The sequence below is a fragment of the Mus caroli genome, chromosome 4, assembly GCF_900094665.2.
Source record: "Mus caroli chromosome 4, CAROLI_EIJ_v1.1, whole genome shotgun sequence".
NCBI lineage: Eukaryota > Metazoa > Chordata > Mammalia > Rodentia > Muridae > Mus > Mus caroli.
Genome location: NC_034573.1, coordinates 105,563,886 through 105,582,922, shown reverse-complemented (window position 1 = coordinate 105,582,922; position 19,037 = coordinate 105,563,886). Strand labels below are relative to the sequence as shown.

At 42.1% G+C, this 19,037-nt stretch overlaps 1 protein-coding gene across 1 annotated transcript in view; it reads left to right on the top strand.

Annotated features, from left to right (window-relative positions):
• The first annotated feature begins 956 nt into the window (after window positions 1–956).
• Window positions 957–19,037, top strand: part of LOC110293095 (cytochrome P450 4X1) — a 27,182-nt gene continuing 9,101 nt past the window's right edge. The window contains exons 1-8 of the mRNA XM_021160868.2: window positions 957–1,450; window positions 8,466–8,607; window positions 9,443–9,487; window positions 11,562–11,689; window positions 14,064–14,191; window positions 14,269–14,423; window positions 15,794–15,894; window positions 16,424–16,614. Coding sequence (XP_021016527.2) covers window positions 1,064–1,450; window positions 8,466–8,607; window positions 9,443–9,487; window positions 11,562–11,689; window positions 14,064–14,191; window positions 14,269–14,423; window positions 15,794–15,894; window positions 16,424–16,614 — 1,277 coding nt within the window. The 5' untranslated portion in view covers window positions 957–1,063. The remainder of the gene's footprint in view (window positions 1,451–8,465; window positions 8,608–9,442; window positions 9,488–11,561; window positions 11,690–14,063; window positions 14,192–14,268; window positions 14,424–15,793; window positions 15,895–16,423; window positions 16,615–19,037) is intronic.

Genomic DNA, 19,037 nt, shown 5'->3' with positions numbered 1-19,037 from the left:
TCTGCCTCCCAAGTGCTGGGATTAAAGGCGTGCGCCATCACTGCATGGCTAAAAATTTGTTAAAAACTGAGAAGTGATCCTTCCCTCGGCATTCCTGTCCTGGCTTAGGCCATTTGCTCAGTAGCCACAGGAACATCCCAAACCCTCACCCTGTTTTTTATCAGTTAGCCAAAGGGAACCAGAGACCAGAGTAGATAAGACACAAGGTTGATAGCAGTCAGGACCCAGAGGATAGAGCAAGGAGCTTCACAATCTCCAGTACCTTCACCATGTATTCCCTATGAGAGACATGTCATGATGGGGGCAGGGAACCCCCGCACAGGAAGAACCTGAAAGAAGGTGAAAGTCTTACTAACACTACAGAAAGTGTAAAATATCAATATGTAAACCAGATGAAGCCATTTCCCCCTGGAGTCTCTGGTGACTGCTTCCCTGACCAAAAAAAAAAAAAAAAAAAAGAAAAAGAAAAGAAAATCTGTCTTCAGAGGTTGGGATGGGGCAGAGAAGTCAGGAGTGGGGACGTTGACAAGGAAGAAAATAGGGAGTTGGTAACTGAGATTTAATCTATTGTTCAGGGCTGTAACTCCAGCACTGCCATAGGTCTGCCTTAGCATAAATAAATGGACTGATTGTACCTGAATAACAGAAATACTCTGTAGTGGTGCACCACTGTCTGTCTCTTCTCATCTCGGGGTTTGGTACTCTGACACAGCTTGAAAGGAGCCACGGTGGACCTTGGTGCACGCTAGGATTCGGGATGAAGAACAAGGGAAAACCTTCACATGCACAGTTTGGCAGGCCACACTGCACATGTATGATGGCCATGCCCTCCTCAGCTCCCACCTAGTTCCTGTGGCTGCTCATAGATTTCCAGAGTGGGAAAGCAGGTCATCCCGCATAGCAGTTTATTTTCGTTCGTGACAAGGAAGAGAAATAATTACATCAGCCTGAGCATTATTTCAAAGTCTAAATTCAGATCTTCCGCGATTGGAAACTGTCAGACTTAAAATAAGACACTCCGCGAAAGAAGTCTGTCTGCCTGAATCCAAGCGTGCACCAGTGAATGGATAGCGCGGATTGGAAATCCCGAAGGACCAGCATCTTCTTCCCAGGCAGGAGCTGCCCCTCCCCCACCTCAGTTACACCAGGGCTCACTGGGGAGGGGGGCTGGGTGATTCTCGCCAGCTCCCGGCTGGAGAAAGCTACGAGCTTCCCACCACCACTACCATATCCTCCACCCACCCACTGCCCGCCGAAAAGCGAGCTCAGAGTGATGGAGGCCTCCTGGCTGGAGACTCGTTGGGCGCGGCCCTTGCACCTTGCTTTGGTGTTCTGCCTGGCGCTGGTGCTGATGCAGGCCATGAAGCTCTACCTGCGGAGACAGCGTCTGCTGCGCGACCTGCGCCCCTTCCCAGGGCCTCCCGCCCACTGGCTCCTGGGACACCAGAAGGTAGATGGAGGGAGGGGCACCGCAGGATGCTGCAGAGGAAGCCCGTAGCCTAGCCGCTGCTTCCATCCCTCCCGTGCCATTCTGAGCTATTCTAGGACTTCTAGCCTGGGGAATGGAGGAGGGTAGGGTGGCTCTCAGCTCCTCCGCAATACTAGGAACTCTCGCATTCCCCCAGGGAAGGGTTACTAGAGAGGGAGGTTATTTGGGAAACCTGAATATTGTAAAAGAGCACTAGGTGTCAGCTCAGTCTCCGGTCGCCTTAGTATGTCTTCTGCATGTATTGTTTAACATTCAGTGTGTTCCTCTAACTCATACTTGGTTGTAGAAAATGTTCAAAAGCGATAGCAATAGTTGACCCCTTGGTTCATTCAGGCCAGGAAAAAAAATGTCTTTTTAAAGCTTCCTGTAAAGGCGGGAGGGGCCGCACCCCATTGCTCTCCTGATACTGATTGCCCTATCACTTGCCATATCACTTGTTCCATGTCTCCTGTTTTCAAATCCACTTCCTACCCAGACTGATAAATTCTGTCAACACATTGGGAGTAGCAGCTGTGTGTGCTAAGTCCTAGGTCTACAAAAAGAAAGTGAGTCTTTTCCCTGACGGGCCCAAGTAAGGTACAGACTTGAGCACTAAGAGGAAATGAAAATCCTGGCTTGGAGGGATGGTGTGCCTCCTCCTAGGATCCCCGGGGAAAGAAAGAACCACTAGCTGTGAAGCGCCTTCGCAAACTCTCCAGGAATGGGTGGGCTGGAAAGTCTGCCCTGGGGATTTTGCTCCTTGGCTTCCTAGACTATTATATCTCTGCCATGTGTCATTTCCATGTGACATGTGGTGACTCGAGGTCCCTTCAGATACACTCAGATGCACATAAACCACACTTTCTTGTCTTTTCTTTCTCTCTCTCTTCCTTTCTTCCTTTCTTTCCTTCTTTCGTTCTTTCTTTCTTTCTTCCTTTCTTTCTCTTTCTTCCTTTCCCTCTCTCTTTTTTCTCTCTCTTTTCCTTGTTAAAATGTTTTGATTGGGAGTTTGTATTTTAGGTTTGATGTGGGCAGTCAATCACTATAGCCCAGGCTGTCCTGGAACTCACTATGTAGCCCAGGCTGTCTTCAAACTTGTAGTGATCCTTCTACCTCTGCCTCCCAAGTGCTCACAGTCATGAACCATCATGCTTAGTGACCGCATTTTCTTCCTTCATTCATCCAGCAGTATTCACTTAGGCTGACTCCTAAGTCAGCCATTATAAATTAGAAATATATGCTGTGGTGAATATAGAAGTCAGATGGCTTAATGAAATAGTAATTATTTATTTTGAGCATATACCCAGAAGATGAATCATTGAATTTTTTAGATTTATTTATTTCATTTTATATGTATAAGTGTCTTGCCTGAACGTGTGTGTATATACCATGTATGTGCCTGGTACCCACAGAGATCGAAAGAGGACATCAGATCTTTTAGAGCTAGTTATGGATGGTTGTGAACTGCCATGTGGGTTCTGGAAACCAAATTCAGGTCATCTACGTTAATAGCAAATCCTTTAGCTACTGAGTCAACTGAAAAATATACTTTTAATCTGACTGTCACCATTTTAGTTTCAGTAAGTTCTGTCTTATTCTCCATTTGTTCTTCCACCAATTATCTTATATTACATAAACACACCACACTTTAACAATAGCCATTTCTCCCTGTTTCCACACCACACACACAAAACAAGGTTTCTCTGTGTAGTCCTGGCTTCCCCAGAGCTCAAATTTGTAAACCAGGCTGGCCTCAAATCAGAGATCCACCTCTCTGCCTCCCAAGTGCTGGGACTAAAGGCATGCACCACTATTACCCGGCAACAAGGGCCATTTCTTTATTATTACTATTAATTATTATTATTATTAATGTATTTTATTTACTTTTTACTTATTCATTTTATATCCAGCTCACTGCCCCCCCCCCGGTCATCCTGTCCCACAATTCTTCTATCCTCTTCCCCTTCTCCTCTGAATGGATGGGGCCGCTCTGTGTATTTCCCCCACCCCACCCTGGCATTTCAAGTCTCTGCGAGGATACTTTCCTCTCTCACTGGGGAAAGACTAGGCAGCCCAGCTAGAAGAACATATCCCACATACAGGCAACAGCTTTTGGGATAGCTCCCACTCCAGCACCCATATGAAGGCAAAGCTGCATATTTGATACATATATGCAAGGGCCTAGGTCCAGCCCGGATATGTTCTTTAGTTGGTGGTCCAGACTCTGAGAGCCCCAAGGGTCCAGGTTAATTGATTCTGTTGGTCTTCCTGTTGAGTTCCTATCCTCCTGGGGGCTGTAATACTTCCTCCTAGTCTTCCATAAGAATCTCCAAACTCTATGCACTGTTTGGCTGTGGGTGTCTGCGTCTGTGTGAGTCAGTTGGTGGGTGGAGCCTCTCAGAGAACAGCCATGCTAAACTGCAATCATAACAGAGTATCATTAATAGTGTTAAGGATTGGTGCTTGCCCATGGGATGGGTCTCTAGTTAGGCTGGTTATTGGTTGGTCAGTCCCTCAGATTCTGCTCCATCCCCAATCCCTGCCTTTCTTGTAGACAGGATAAGTTTTGGGACAAGAGTTTTGTGGGTGGGTTGATGTCATTGTAGGTGTGGGCTTTAAGACCCTCCTCCTAACTGCCTGGAAGTCATTCTTCCACTAGCAGCCTTCAGATGAAGATGTAGAACTCTCAGCTCCTCCTGTACCATGCCTGTGTGAATGCTGCCATGTTCCTGCCTTTATGATAATGGACTGAACCTCTGAACCTATAAGTCAGCCCCAATTAAATGTCGCCTTTTATAAGAAAGAGAAAAAAAAGAGTTATGTGGTCACTGTCTCTTCACAGCAGGGGACAGTGACTGCTGCCTGTCTTGTTGACAAAGTTGATAGAATAAGGGCCATCTTAGGTCCTTGCTACCCACAGTCACTCTTACTGCTTTCTCTCCTGGGAGCATCTACAATCAATTACAGTTTCAAATAGTTTCATTTTCATTGAACATGCTGTGAGAAATGCTTTGAAATATAGTTTTCTAGTACTTAAAGAACACATCTTTCAGATGGTGGCCTAGACCTCTAATCCCAACCCTAAGGAGGCTGGGACAGAGGCCCGATTGGGCTATGCAGACAGACCTGTCTCAAAAAAATCAGAAATGAAAAACATTGAATTAAGAGTGTCTGGAATGCTTAAGGAAAAACTAAAATTCAATATAAGAATTAATGAAATGGAATTTAGTTGATTTTGTAAATTAACCATTACAGATCATTGGTTTTCTGTTAATTAATTTTTTTAGATTTATTTACTTTATGTATATGAGTGTTTGTTCACATATATGTCTATGCACAATGTAAATGACTGGTTCCTGCTGAGACCAGAAGAAAGCATCAGATCCCCTGAAAGTGGAGTTAAAATTGGTTATGAGCTGCCATGTGGGTCCTGGGAATTGAACCCAGGTTCTCTGCATAAACAACCAATTAATCCTAACTTCTGAACTATCTCTCCAGCCTCTTGATTTAATAATAATAATAATAGTAATAATAATAATAAAATACTAATTGAGGCTTAATGGTAGACTAATTTCTTAGAATGTGCTAGGTGGGCCCTGGCTCTGTTATTGAAACTGCAAAAGAAAAACAAGACAAAAATAGTAAATTAAGAAACAAACAAAACAAACAAACAAAAAGACTGGATGGACAGAATCCACCTCCAAATTCCCTCACATGGTTCTTGACAAGCCTTGGCATTCCTGCTTGCCTGTACTGGCTCTTTTCATAGGGCTGCTCACAGCTAAAGTGCCCATTTGTGCCAGGATACCTGGTTCTTTCTTGGTTTTAGCATTTAAAAAAAAAAAAACAAAAACAAAAAACATGTTTCTCCAGTTCCTTTACATGAAAAACATTGCACAGTACAGGTTAAAATATTATTCCCAAGAGCCCACATACATTCACAACTAAGCAACCTGCTATAGAGATACAAACTGTGGGCAAGCAAGGTAATTTTCTCAGCCAATTTTTCTTAATGGCAGGCTGCAATTTGTGGTTACAAAGAAAGGATCAAGTTTATCTTGAAAAAATAATCTTATACATTTTTTTTTAAATCACAAATCTAGACCTTTATTTAAAGAACAGTCACTTCTACTTTAAATCCTCAGGGTGCACATTTACTCATTAACAATTTTCTTATTAAATCCTATCAGGAAGCTGAGGGCAAGGGAGTACAAGCAATCAATCATAATCTTAACCAACAGCCCAGCTTTAGCGAAAGAGGCACAGTTGCCATTGTTCTTGTTCCTGACCTTAAAAAATCCTTAGCTTAATTATTAAGAGTGTAGCTTTCTGAAATTGAAATCGCTCCCTAAGATTTTCTACATCAGAGCCACTAGCAAAAACATCTTAATCTAACTTCACTAACAACTTGTTTTTCCAAATTCTTTCTAAGTATAGTGGTCATTGTTAACAATATATGTATTGTTATTGGTAACAATATATATATTGCCATCACCACAACATATATATAAAACATATATATAAAACGTGTATATAAATATATAATATATATTATAAATAACATATGTATAACATATATATTATATATAACATATGTATAACATATATATTATATATAACACATATAATATGTGTATATATTATATATATTATATATAATATATGTGTGATATATATGTGTGTGTGTATATATATATATGTATATATATATTCTTTCCTAGGATGGTGAATGAATTATTAAGTTCTTCCATCAGCGATGCCTAAGAGAGATCAAGCACTATTTTCGTGATCACCAATGATCCTGGCCAATGAGGGGCTAGAAACCCCCTTAGAATGTTCACAGAACACGTAGACTAGGAAGGATATCAAGCCCATGAGTCCAACAAACAGAGGTATGCTCCACACCAGCATGAAGTCCTCAGGACACGTAGCCCTTGGGGCTCTGCCTCTCTGAGGCTCACCCATCATGTTTGTGCTAACCAGTGGGCTACATTCCATGAGTTCTAACACCACTTGTTCCTCTCACACAGGGCTTGACATGTGTCAGATACTTAGTGAATTAAGGTGTTAAGTTCCATCATGACCATGCCATCACCACAACATGATGAGCTGTTGAGCTTCACGTTGAGGTCAAGATCTAAAATGTCTTCCTATGCTCATGTGTCTAAACACCTAACACCCAGCCAGTGGCAGTTTGGCGAGGTTGGCTGGCAGACATAAGTAACTGGAGGAGGAGAACCTTTGGGGCGTATAGCCCAAGCCTGCTCCCAGTCCTGTTGCCTCTGTTCCCTGGCTCTCCATGATTTGAAAACTCCATAAGCTTCTGCTGCTGTCAAACAGTGAGACATAATGCCATGCCTTCCTGGCTGTGTTGAGCTGTACCCCGAGACACTGTGACCCAAAATTAATTCCTCCCTTAAGTTGCTTCTGAATATTCATTATCTGGTATGTTATAGGCCCTCCATAAATGCTCTCTGTTTGTAAGTTAATAAATATTTGCACTGTTAGAAAATGTCATGATGGCTTGGGGATGGGAACATCAGCATCATTGCAGGACCTAGCTCTTGAGATCTTGACCTTTTAGTAGACCTAGGTTTAGGTCCATAGACCAGTTCATGGATGAGATGAGTTGACTGATAACACACAGATTTGTAAGGCTATTTTCTACCTCTTCTGAGTCTAAGAATAATACCACAGCAAGTGGTGTGAAGCCATCACACAAGGAAGAATTCCAACAGCCTTAGATCTCCTCCAAGGTGGAGATACCCACGACTGTGTTCAAATGTGTATAGGAATCCCAACCATACATTCATACACCACAATTAGATGCAAGGAAATCTTATTTTCGGTAATTTACAGGGAGTACTTAAGCTACTAACAATCTTGTACCTGAAAGGTATTGATGAGAGAAATATATACATACACATATACATACATATATATATATATATATATATGAGAGAGAAAGTAAGGAGAGAGAAGCAAAGGTCCCTTTCTGGCAGTATTATTTGTACTTGGCATTATAAATGCTAGAAGTCAACCATGTGTGATAGCTCACTTCTATAAACCTGCACTCAGGAGCCTGAGGCAGGATTTGGTGTGATTTCAAGAACAACCTGAGCTACATTATGAGATCTTATCTCCACAAAAGGAAATAAAATAAATTCTGGAAGCTGAAAGTTTTGTCTATATGTTTGTTTCAAACTCCAGGAGCCTGTAGAAATGAGTGTTTGTTATTGCAGGAAAGAACTAGATGTTTTTGTAGAAGGAGTTGGCAGGTTTGTAGAGAGAGATGTTCGTTGTTAATGTCATGAGAAAGGATCACTAATCAGTAGTTAGAGAACAGAAAAGGCAGACGGAATGGTGAGCTAGACAGTGGTCGTGTTCAGTTTACCAACAGAAAGCTTCTAGTAGCTTCCAGCATAAGAAAACAAACTGGGCAGCCAGGCAACTCTACCCCTCCTCTAGGCCTGTGACTTCCTTGGCAAGTGTGGGGGGGTGAAGAAGGGAGAGAGGGGGCAGAGAGAGGAAGAGAGAAGGGAGAGGGAGAGAGGGGGAGAGAGGGAGATGGAGGGGGAGGAAAGGAAAGAGAGAGAGAGAGGGAGGGGGAGAGGGAGAGGGAAGGAGGAGAGAGAGAGGGAGAGGGAGGGAGAAGGAAAGGCAGAGGAAGAGGGAGGGAGGAAGGGAGAGGGGGAGAGGGGGAAGAGGGAAAATTTCATCGACTTACCCTCTGCTGGGAAAAACTCACAGGATGTCACATGGCAAGGATTTGGTCTGATGGTGGAATTTATACTGAAAAAACAAATACACTCGCCTTGTTTAGGACATTATCCCCAAGCTTCGAGATATTAGAGAAAGACTTTCACCTCCCTACATATAAAGGAGTCAGGTCTTTCTGCTGTGCAGCCTAGTGTGGGCCATGAGCTCACCCCCTGTGTCTGTAAGACAAGCCAAGACAAACCCCACTGACTCTAATCTTCTGACCTTTTTACTATAGTTTCTTCAGGAGGATAATATGGAGACGCTTGATGAGATTGTCAAAAAGCACCCCTGTGCCTTCCCCTGCTGGGTAGGGCCCTTCCAGGCATTTTTCTACATCTATGACCCAGACTACGCGAAGATATTTCTGAGCAGAACAGGTAAGGAATGAGATGAAAATCTGAGCGCCAATCCTGCTAGGAGCTTCACATGATATATGTGTCCAGTCTGAAGTAAAGATTAGCCCTGGGGTTGCAAAACAGCCTGAGCAAGTATGGAGAGGGGACAGATCTGCCCTGGCCAGGGGAAGTCCCATGTACTTCCCAGTTCCTTGTCTAGTTTTGGCTCCAGAACCCCATAAATCCCAGCTGCTCCAGCAGCAGGGCCAGAGGCTTCCTTTGTCTCCTTGCTTTTGGGACTTTTGAGTCAACAATACTGATTCACACTGCATAATGAGCTTAAGTCTCCAGAGGAAATCAGAAACCTGCTTCTGTTTCTGAACAGAAGCTAGGGTGATGGAACGTTCTCTTCCTAGCCCAGACTCTTGGTTATGGTCCAGATTGTTCTCTTCCTTTACAGAGGAGAGATTATTCCCTCCATCCACCCACTCAATCTATTTATAGGGTTCCTATTGAGATTATTTCATAGTACAAAACTAAAAGCGCCATTTTGAGCTCTACTATTTACATTAATCGCAAGAAAATCAAGAAGCCTTTGTGCCTCACTGTCTGATGTTCTCCAACAAGCACACTTATCCCAACACCCATTCTGGAAACTTGTCCATCCCCTAGTAAGCCCGCATGTTGAAGGGAATAGCAACCAGAGAGAATATGAGCTTAGGTCCTGGGACTTGTCTTCTCTGGAACTGAATCAAGACGAGTTTTCCCAACCTCCAAGGCTATAGAAAGTGAGCTGCCCACTGTTTGCACTGAGTCCCCAATTTGAACTAGCCATGAGTGCCTTCCCTAATGTGGTCTCCTCTGCTTGGTTCTGCAGACCCAAAGACCCAGTATCTGCACCAGCTCATGACTCCATGCATTGGTATGTATGTGCAGCCCATTCTCACTCCAAGTCAGTCTTCCATAGCAGAACATCCCAAAGAGACTCAAAAGCATCAAGAAAGGGACATCAAATACTCGTGATGTGAATCAGAGAGGGGGAGTGCAGAAGAAGGAAGAGAACAATCCCGAGGAAGGCAGGGGACACAAGGGAAGTAGGGGGAGAGGCAGAGGGAGAAGGAGTCAAGTGAGTGTAATGACATGTAAATATGAAAATTCCATGATGCAAGCCAGTATTCTGTATCCCCACCTAAAAATATTAATTCTAAAGTTTGAAAATGGAATCTGGAGACACAAATTCAACCCCCAGTCCTACATTAAAAAAAAATAGAGGGTCATAATGGCATGCATTTGTAATCCCTGGGGAAACAGAAACAGGCAGGTCTCTGGGCTGGCCAGCCAACCTAACCTATTGGTAAATTACAAGCTCTTGAGAGACCCTATCTCAATTTAACAAAAAAAAAAAAACAGTGGATGACACATGAACCCACGACATTTCTATCGAATAAGAGCTATGAGGAGAGTCATCAAGGAGACGATTAAAGGTCAACCCAGTGTCAAGGTTCAACCCAGCAAAAACGTCACAGAAAGCACCCTTGTCTGTTTCTCTCCTCAAAGTTCCATTTTCAAGGCAACACATGTGTGAACTCTTCAGTCTTAGCCTCACTAAAGGAAGATTTAACCCTCTCTTCTCTCATGTTTCCTTATACTTTTCCTTTCTTTTCAGAGTTCTCTTATTTTTATATGCCTTTCAGTAAAATTTTTCTCTGACGGGCAGTTTGGCTTCACCCTGAGAGCAGATAAATTAAGCCTCTTTCTTCATGACATTGATGTTTATTTTAGACCAGGAAGGAATTAAATGAAAGAGTATAGGATCTAGATTCAGAGCCTATTAGATTTACACATTGCTATTCATGCCAATAGACTACGTGAGCATGATCTTAGGGGAGAAATTTAATCTCTCTAAGACTCATTTTCCCCATCTTTGAAATGATCATGAAAGTCAGTGCCAATGACTGAGTGGTGAATGCCAGATTTCCAGCACTTTATGCAACAGCCAGCGTTCTAAAAACACCAAACCAGATGTCACAAACCTGGCATTTTGTAAGCACTCAAAAAGGGATGTCATTCACAAAATCTCAGCACTGAGACTGGGAAATGACCACAAAGTCCCACTCTAACCTAGAAATTATTTGCAATTAATACCTGCTGGGAGATGGATAATCGGCGTTTTCCAGTGGAGTTTCACTGTGTGGATCAACCACATTACAGGGCAGGGCCCACTCTCAGGAGTAGTTGGTCAACACAAAATAGCTCCATGGTTTATTGTGCACTTTGTTTCAGTTTGGTTTCGTCTTATTTAATTCCTCTTGTTTGTCTATTTTGATTTTGATTCTTTGTTTTTTGATGTTTTTTCTATTTTTGAGAGAAAGGAGAAAAAACATGAAGTTGAGTGGTCAGAGAGGGAGGATCAGGAGAAGTTTGGGGAAGCCAAAACTATGATAAAAATACATTGTATGAAAAAATGTTAATAAAAAAATTTTAAGAATTATTTATTTTATGTCTATGAGTACACATTGTTGCTATCTTAAGATCCACCAGAAGAGGGCATTAGACACCATTACAGATGCTTATGAGCCACCATGTGATTGCTGAGAATTGAACTCAGGACCTCTGGAAGAGTAGCCAGTGAGTGCTCTTAACTGCTGAGCCATCTCTCCTAATAAAAAAATTTAAAGGATGTTATTCAAACTTAAAGTCTTTACTTAAGGTTGAATGTCTTGTATGTGTGCCTTCATGGAATACACAATGCAGAATACCACACTCCATCACTGTGAAGCTAAGGCTTCTCAGGCCTCAAAGCCTTCACTTTCTCACAGCACTAAATGCATTAACTCTGGTGTGAGCATCAGAGCTGACCGTCCCCATATGTCAGATTCTTGATATTCACTACTACTTCATGTCTGCTTGTGAGTCAGTGACATCAGGCCACCTGTGTTCCTCATCTCTCCTCACCCAGTAAAATGCATGAGGCTATGTGCGTTTTCTTCCTCAAGGAAGAGGACTCCTGAATTTGGATGGGCCCAGGTGGTTCCAACACCGCTGCCTCCTAACTCCTGCATTCCATCAGGACATGCTAAAACCGTGTGTGGACACGATGGCCCACTCTGTGAAAGTGATGCTGGTAAGTGAAACACTGTATTAGTTTATATAGTAGATTGAGAAAAATCAAAGCTGACTTCTGGAAACTAATCAGAATGCAGTACCCAGTGAGTAAGGATGTCTAGGTAAGCCTTTCCTGGATTCTTCAGGTGGTTAAAACACACGAGCTGGTCCTCTGACTTATAGTCTAACACTCTCTGGTGGTAAGACTCACATATTAGGCACTGTGGGAGACAGGTAAGGAATCCACGTGCAGCTAACTGGCTTCAAATTTCAGATTTACCACAAATAAATGCTGGTTTGCAGAACAAGAAAGCCATAGGCAGAGTGATGTGAGAAAAGGTTTGAGGCTGAAATGGACTTGGCTGATGGGTGTGAAGGACTGGGCAAAGCATGAGTGCCTCTCACAAGTGGTGGAAGATCTTTAGGGGAGTAGCACCTTCCAAAGGGGCAGGGGACTGCCCTGAGGGGCACCCCTATTGCATGGCTTTCTGGTTTAGAGATGAGTTTTATCAAAAGCTCTATTGACATAGAGGTTTCACTTGTTTAATGTTAAAAGTAGACAACCAATTAATACAGTTTCTTCATAAACTTCAAATACCACAAAGCCAAATTTCCCTCCTTATCTGCAAGCCCATACTCTGTTCCCAGGAAACAGCTGTTACAGGCTTGTGGCTGGGCCAAACTTCTGCAGGAACGGAGTAGGACATCAGTGGGAAGGAGTTCTCAAGGCAGAAACTGGGAGAACACCAGGATCAAGAAAGCAGGAAGGGGAACTGAGAGCAGGGTGGAGGATAGCATCTTCCTTAGCGCTGCTCAGTGTTTGGAACAATTCAGCTCCACCAGTGACCATTTCATCCCCTTGTTTCTGCCCTCTGCACTTGTCAGGCCCATGTTTCCCTGCTCACATCCTTCCTCCTTCTGCTGAATGCTTCCAGAGCACCACAAGCTCATTTCTTCCAAACCTAGCACATGGGCTCATCAGCTCTTCTCAAATGCCTGAATTCTATTAATAGGTAAAACTAATATATATTCATAAAAAAGCTTGATCCTTTAAAAAGGTTAACCCCTCTAGCTATCAGCCTTCTGGCCAAATAATAGACACTTCAGTGAAAGGCTTTCAAATTCTACTTTGTAATCAGTCTCCAAGCTTTCAGTACATAATTTGTCACCTGTTGGTACTCGACATTCAGCACCTAGGCTGACACCTATAGTTGCTCCACAAACATAGGTTGAACTAAATTTAAACATTTCCATTCATTCACATTTTTATACAAAAGTGTTTGTTGTGATAAATACATTTATAACTGGAGGATGGGCACTTAGGGCAGTTTAGCAGTTAGACCACACACTTCAGGCTGTGTGAATAGGCCTCTTTCTGTGGGAAAGTAAGAGCTAGCTCCCTGCAGCAACTCCTTTTCCAAGCCTCTTTCTGTTCCCAATGATTGGCTCAGAATTATTTTTATTGTTTTTATTTGAAATTTTTAAGTGAAATATAATTATAGCATCTCCTCTTCCTTCTTCTCCCATCAACTCCTTTCGTGTTATCATCCCCTGTTTCCTCTCAGATCTATTATCTTTTTCTTTAATAATTATTGTTCCATGTATATATAAATATACAAATATGAATATAACCATTTAGTGTTGCTTGTATGTATATATTTTCAGAGCTGACCATTTGGTATTGAATAACTATTTAGGGGGCTCATTCCTGGGGGAGACTTATTGGCCCTGTCCCAGGTTATATGAAATTATTACTAATATATATATATGTACATATATATATTGTTACTAATAGATAGGTAGATAGATAGATAGATAGATAGATAGATAGATAGATAGATAGATAGATAGATAGCAAGGGGCATTTAAGATTGCAAAATATACATTGTATGTGGCTTTCTTGTGCAGTAATTTCAGTCATTACTTGCCTGTAGCTCCTCCTCTAAAATTGGGGCCTCAGACATCCCCTTCCATGTTAGCATGTCTATTGGTGTTGTCCATAGCTGAATCTAAGATGATTTGAGGTGTGGTGTGATGGTTGAGAGGTGTGATGGGGTACCTAGCAGGTTGGAGGTTGAAGGTAGAAGAAGCCCCGGGGTTTCCACGTTGCAGTCTCACTTAGATGGTATGTGGAACTCTGTACCATTTGTTGCAGAGCTGAGACAGTTATTGAAAGACCATTTGCCAGATGTGAAGTGCGAGTCATGCTCCTTCTCACTGGCCTAGCGTGTGCTTCCTTTCCTTGTGCCCAGAATAAACACATGGGTGATTTACTCCTGGCCTTCAGTTCCTGTCAGGTCGGGGATTTTGTCCCTGAGACAATAAGGGAAAAAGCAGTCAAGTTAAGGCCATTTGATGATGGTGATGATATTGATCTTGGCCTCCTCTGGCAGGATAAATGGGAGAAGATGTGGACCACTCAGGAAACAACCATCGAGGTTTTTGAACACATCAACTTGATGGCCCTGGACATAATAATGAAATGTGCTTTTGGCCAGGAGACCAACTGCCAGATAAACGGGTCAGTGATGGGACAGTAAACAAGTTCACTGTGATCTGAGTCAATCATTAACTCACTGTTCCACGTTCTTCTTGCAGCACCTATGAGTCTTATGTGAAGGCAACATTTGAACTTGGTGAAATCATATCTTCTCGCTTGTACAATTTCTGGCATCATCATGACATAATTTTCAAACTCAGTCCTAAGGGCCACTGCTTCCAGGAGTTAGGCAAAGTGATACATCAATGCACAGGTAAAAACACAGACATATCTTGGGTGTGGGTTGCCCAAATCCATTCACCACCATGCCTGTCTTATGTGTAGAAGGATAAGTCTCATGGTAAGCAAGAAAAGAACTCTTGTTCTTAATGGAGCTTTAACATGATCACTGCTCAAATAACTGCAACTTCTGTCCTTTAAGATAAGTTTACTCCCTCATTATCCACATATTATGCAATTTTATTGTATGCAATTATTACAAATACATATATAGCAAGGGAGCATTTAAGATTGCAAAATGTACATTGCATGTGGCTTCCTTATGCAGTAAATTAAGTAATTATTACAAGCTACAGTGCCTACACAGCATAGACATGGAGGAATGAGTAGATGTGGATATGTATTCAAAAGACACACAAAAGCTGGATGTGGTGGTGTGGTACATGCCCTTTATCCCAACACTCAGGAGACTGTGGCAGTCGGTTCCTGTGAGTTCGAAACCAGCCTAGAATTTTGCCAAGTGAGTGTTGGGAGTCGAACCTGAGTTCTCTGGGAAAGTAGCCAGTGCTCTTAACCACTGAGCTATCGGTCCAGCCCCAACAGTAACTTAGTTCACAATTTCATACATGTGTACAGTTTTGATCATCTTCATTCCCACATTACTTTCTCTAGTCCCCTCCCTCTCTTACTGAACCCCCTCCCTCCAACTACTCTCCCTCCTACTTCCATGTCTTTTTTTGAGGTTGCTGACTTCAAATAGCTTTGCTTCCATGAACACGGATGAGAAGCTAAACCCATGATGTATAGAAAACGTTTTTGAAAATCAAAGCACACTATCCTACTTACTTCCATCTAAATTTACTTAAGATTTATATGAAATGGTAAATTCAAATAGCAAAATTGACCTCAATTAAGACAGGAAACAAATTAATTTTGTAGAAGGTGGTTGTAACCTGTTCCATCTGCTACATGTTCTTTTTTTTTTTTTTTTTTTTTTTTTTTTTTTTTTTGTCTGTCTGTCTGCTTACTTGCTTTTAGCTCCTTTAGTTTGATATGTTGGGTGTTTTATCTGCTGGCAATCTCATTGGGTAATTTCCATGTAAACAAGTTTTATGACTGGGGAAGAAAATGATTGGCCACTTGCATCTAACTCTGCAATCATTTTGCTTGTCTAGTGGTAGAAACTAATTTTTGATCTCTTCTGTTTGAAACTTTTATTAAAGGTTGTCTATTGAGAAAAATAAACCACTCAAACAAGTTTAATGTATTTAGATATAGTATACACACTCTGGACTCTGAATGCAGATGTGACACTTTGTGTGGGTGCTGTGTTGCTTTATAGTGTATTTGACTTTGGTTGACTTAGCTGTCCCCTTTGGTAATGAACACTATTACTCTGTGCAGAAAAGATAATCCAGGACAGAAAGAAAATCCTCAAGAATCGAGTAAAGCAGGATGACACTCAAACGTCTCAAAATTTTCTGGATATTGTTCTTTCTGCGCAGGTAAGTGCACCAAAAGTCCAGACCTGCTCAAACAGCTGCTAACTGTGTGGGAGGGTGGATGAGCTAGTGGAGTCGGGACAGGAAGACAGAGTAAATCTCTGCAGCTAAATCCTAGCGGTAGACGACTGTGAGCAATTGGCTCTCGGTGGAAAGACTGAGACCTGCTAGGAGTCTGTGAATACTAACTTACCTGGTTGCTTTTATTTGGAGGTTATGCAATACCTGGAGTTTAGAGACTCACAGAAAAGTTGGAAGCATGGATAGCACTTGAAAAGCAAATGCTGAGGATAAAGATAACATCTGGAAGAGTGAAGAAATGTTCCAAGTGTTTACGAAAAGCCTACTTCTCTTTTGTAACATTGGTTCTCCTTTTTGCTATGAGCAAAGTAGGTCTCATAGTATGTAGTTGGTAAACTAAAATTGATGCCTTTATTTGAAACTCTAGCATTGTGTAAAACTATTATTTTGATGATGTCTTCAAATATCTGTGATGCACGTTTCATCCAGCAACCTTTGGTGGGTGTTGTAGGCTGAAGATGACAGAGCCTTCTCAGATGCTGACCTTCGGGCTGAGGTGAACACCTTCATGTGGGCAGGACATGACGCCTCTGCAGCTAGCATCTCCTGGCTCCTTTACTGCCTGGCTCTAAACCCTGAGCATCAGGACAGATGCCGGTCAGAGATCAGGAGCATCCTGGGAGATGGGTCTTCCATCACCTGGTAAGATCCGCAGCCCTGAGTATGTCATGTCACCCTGGATCTCTTCTCGGGATTTTGTTTATTTCTCACCCTGGTGCCTTAGTGACCACAGTGTCCCAAGGTATATGTATGTCAAAGCAGAGGAAGCAGACCACTTGTCTCGTCTTTCTGAAGAGAGCCTGAGTTAACCCAATCTTCTGCAAAAGAAGTTCACTATCCAGAAACCATCCATCACTCATTTTTTTTTCTACACAGTGTTGCACTTGTTTCTTTCACCCAAGCTCTGGTACATTTGAAGTGAGGAACTGACCTTAGGCTTGCACTTGGAGCCACAAAGACAAGACTCTACAAGGACCCCTGTGCTGAGAAAGCTGGAGAAATAGTTCAACATTAAGATGGCTATAGATGCCTTAGCACATCACTTTGTCACTAGTGTCATATTTCAGGATAGGGTAGACTTAGGCCTTTGAACATATTAAATAGTATACTTAGTTATTATTGAGTTTTAGAAAATGTAGACTTCCAGGCAAGGTGGTGCATGCTTTAATCCCAGCACTTGGGAGGCAGAGGCAGGGGGAATCTCTGTGAATTTGAGGTCAGTCTAGTCTACAAAGCAAATTCTAGGACAGCCAGAGTTGTTACATAGAAAAACTCTGTCTTGAGGTGGGAGAGAGAAAAGGAAGACTGAGGACATTTTAAAAACTGAGACACTAAAATAATGACGAAGATTTGGTACAGACCCTGTCCTCGGTGATCTGCAGACTAAGGCAAGAGAGAGACCTTCATACTGTAAATTAAAGTACTGTGGTAAGGGCAATGACAGGGATTTGCTGACCACCAGATTTAGAAGACAGATTCCAACCCTGACCAAGGATGAGAGCCCCTTGAGGATCTGACATGTCTAGGAGAGTAATCCAGGAGAAAGCCTCTACTCTACCTCACCAGACTTAATGTATCTTGCTGTTACTAAACTTTAGATAATGGACATGCCCCTCAGATACGCTGTTTGAAAAAAAAAAAAACAATAAATCCCTGAGAAGTCATTCCAACTACCCTAGTCAAAGAGAGAGAAGATAAGCATGCTAAAGACCACTGAGCAACATTTCCCAAGCAAAGATCAGCTCAGAAAACAAAACTCGAAGTTCTAAGGTAAACAAGATTTCACTTTAAAAGTAAGGAACCAAGAGTCACCTCCTACCGTAAGTTCAAAGCGTCATCTAAGGAGAGAAGACTCTCCTTCCCCTGGGGAGATGGCTCAGCTAGCACTAAAGCACTTGGAGCACAAGCATGGGGACCTGAGTTTGATCCCCAGCATACACTAAAAAAAATTAAGAAATAAAAAAGGGGGGAGGGTATAGGGGACTTTGGGGATAGCATTTGAAATGTAAATGAAGAAAATATCTAGAAAAAAAGAAAAAATTTAAAAAATTAAAAATAAAAAAATTTTAAAATGCCAGGGACATAGAGCCAGCAAGATAGCTCAGCAACAGAAGCCTGTTCTGAATCTAATCCCCAGAATCCAGAGAGAGAACTGACTCCACTTCCACTTTTCGCTGGCACACAGCATTGTGTTGTGTGTGTACCACATGTTCTCTATCCACTCCACTGATCATGACCCTCGGGCTGATTCTTATCTGGACTATTGTGAATAAGGCTGCACTTGATACAGTAACTTCACTGCCTTTAGATATATACTGACGAATGAAGTTCCTGGATCATGTGCTACTTCTTTTTGTAAGTTTTTAGGCACTTCCATGCTGCTTTCCACGGGGTTGCACTGATTCATGTTAACACCGACCTTGTGCACAGATCCTACTTCCTCCCAACCCTCACTAACATTTATCTCTCTTCTACCTAACATGTGTGAAGTGATATCTCACTGTTGGCTTTCATTTTTATTTCTCTAATGATTTGGGATGTAGAGAATTTTTTTCACATACCCGTCAAGTGTTTGTAGGTCAGTTTTTGAGAAATTGCCTATATATTTTAATCAGTTTACGTGTTTTCTTGAGATATTGAAGTCTTTATATATTCTGAATATTAATTCCTTACTATACCTGTGATTTGCAAATGTTTTCCCCGATTTTTCACTTAATGTAAACTCATCTTTTATGTTTTTGTTGCTTATACTTTCTTTTTTTTAAATATTTTTATTAGGTATTTTCCTCATTTACATTTCCAATGCTATCCCAAAAGTCCCCCATACTTACCCACGCCCACTTTTTGGCCCTAGCATTCCCCTGTTCCCCATGCATATAAGTTTGCATGTCCAATGGGCCTCTCTTTCCAGTGATGGCAGACTAGGCCATCTTTTGATACATATGCAGCTAAAGTCTAGAGCTACGGGGGAATGAAGACCAAAGTGTGGACACTTTGCCCCTTCTTAGAATTGGGAACAAAACACCCATGGAAGGAGTTACAGAGACAAAGTTTGGAGCTGAGAC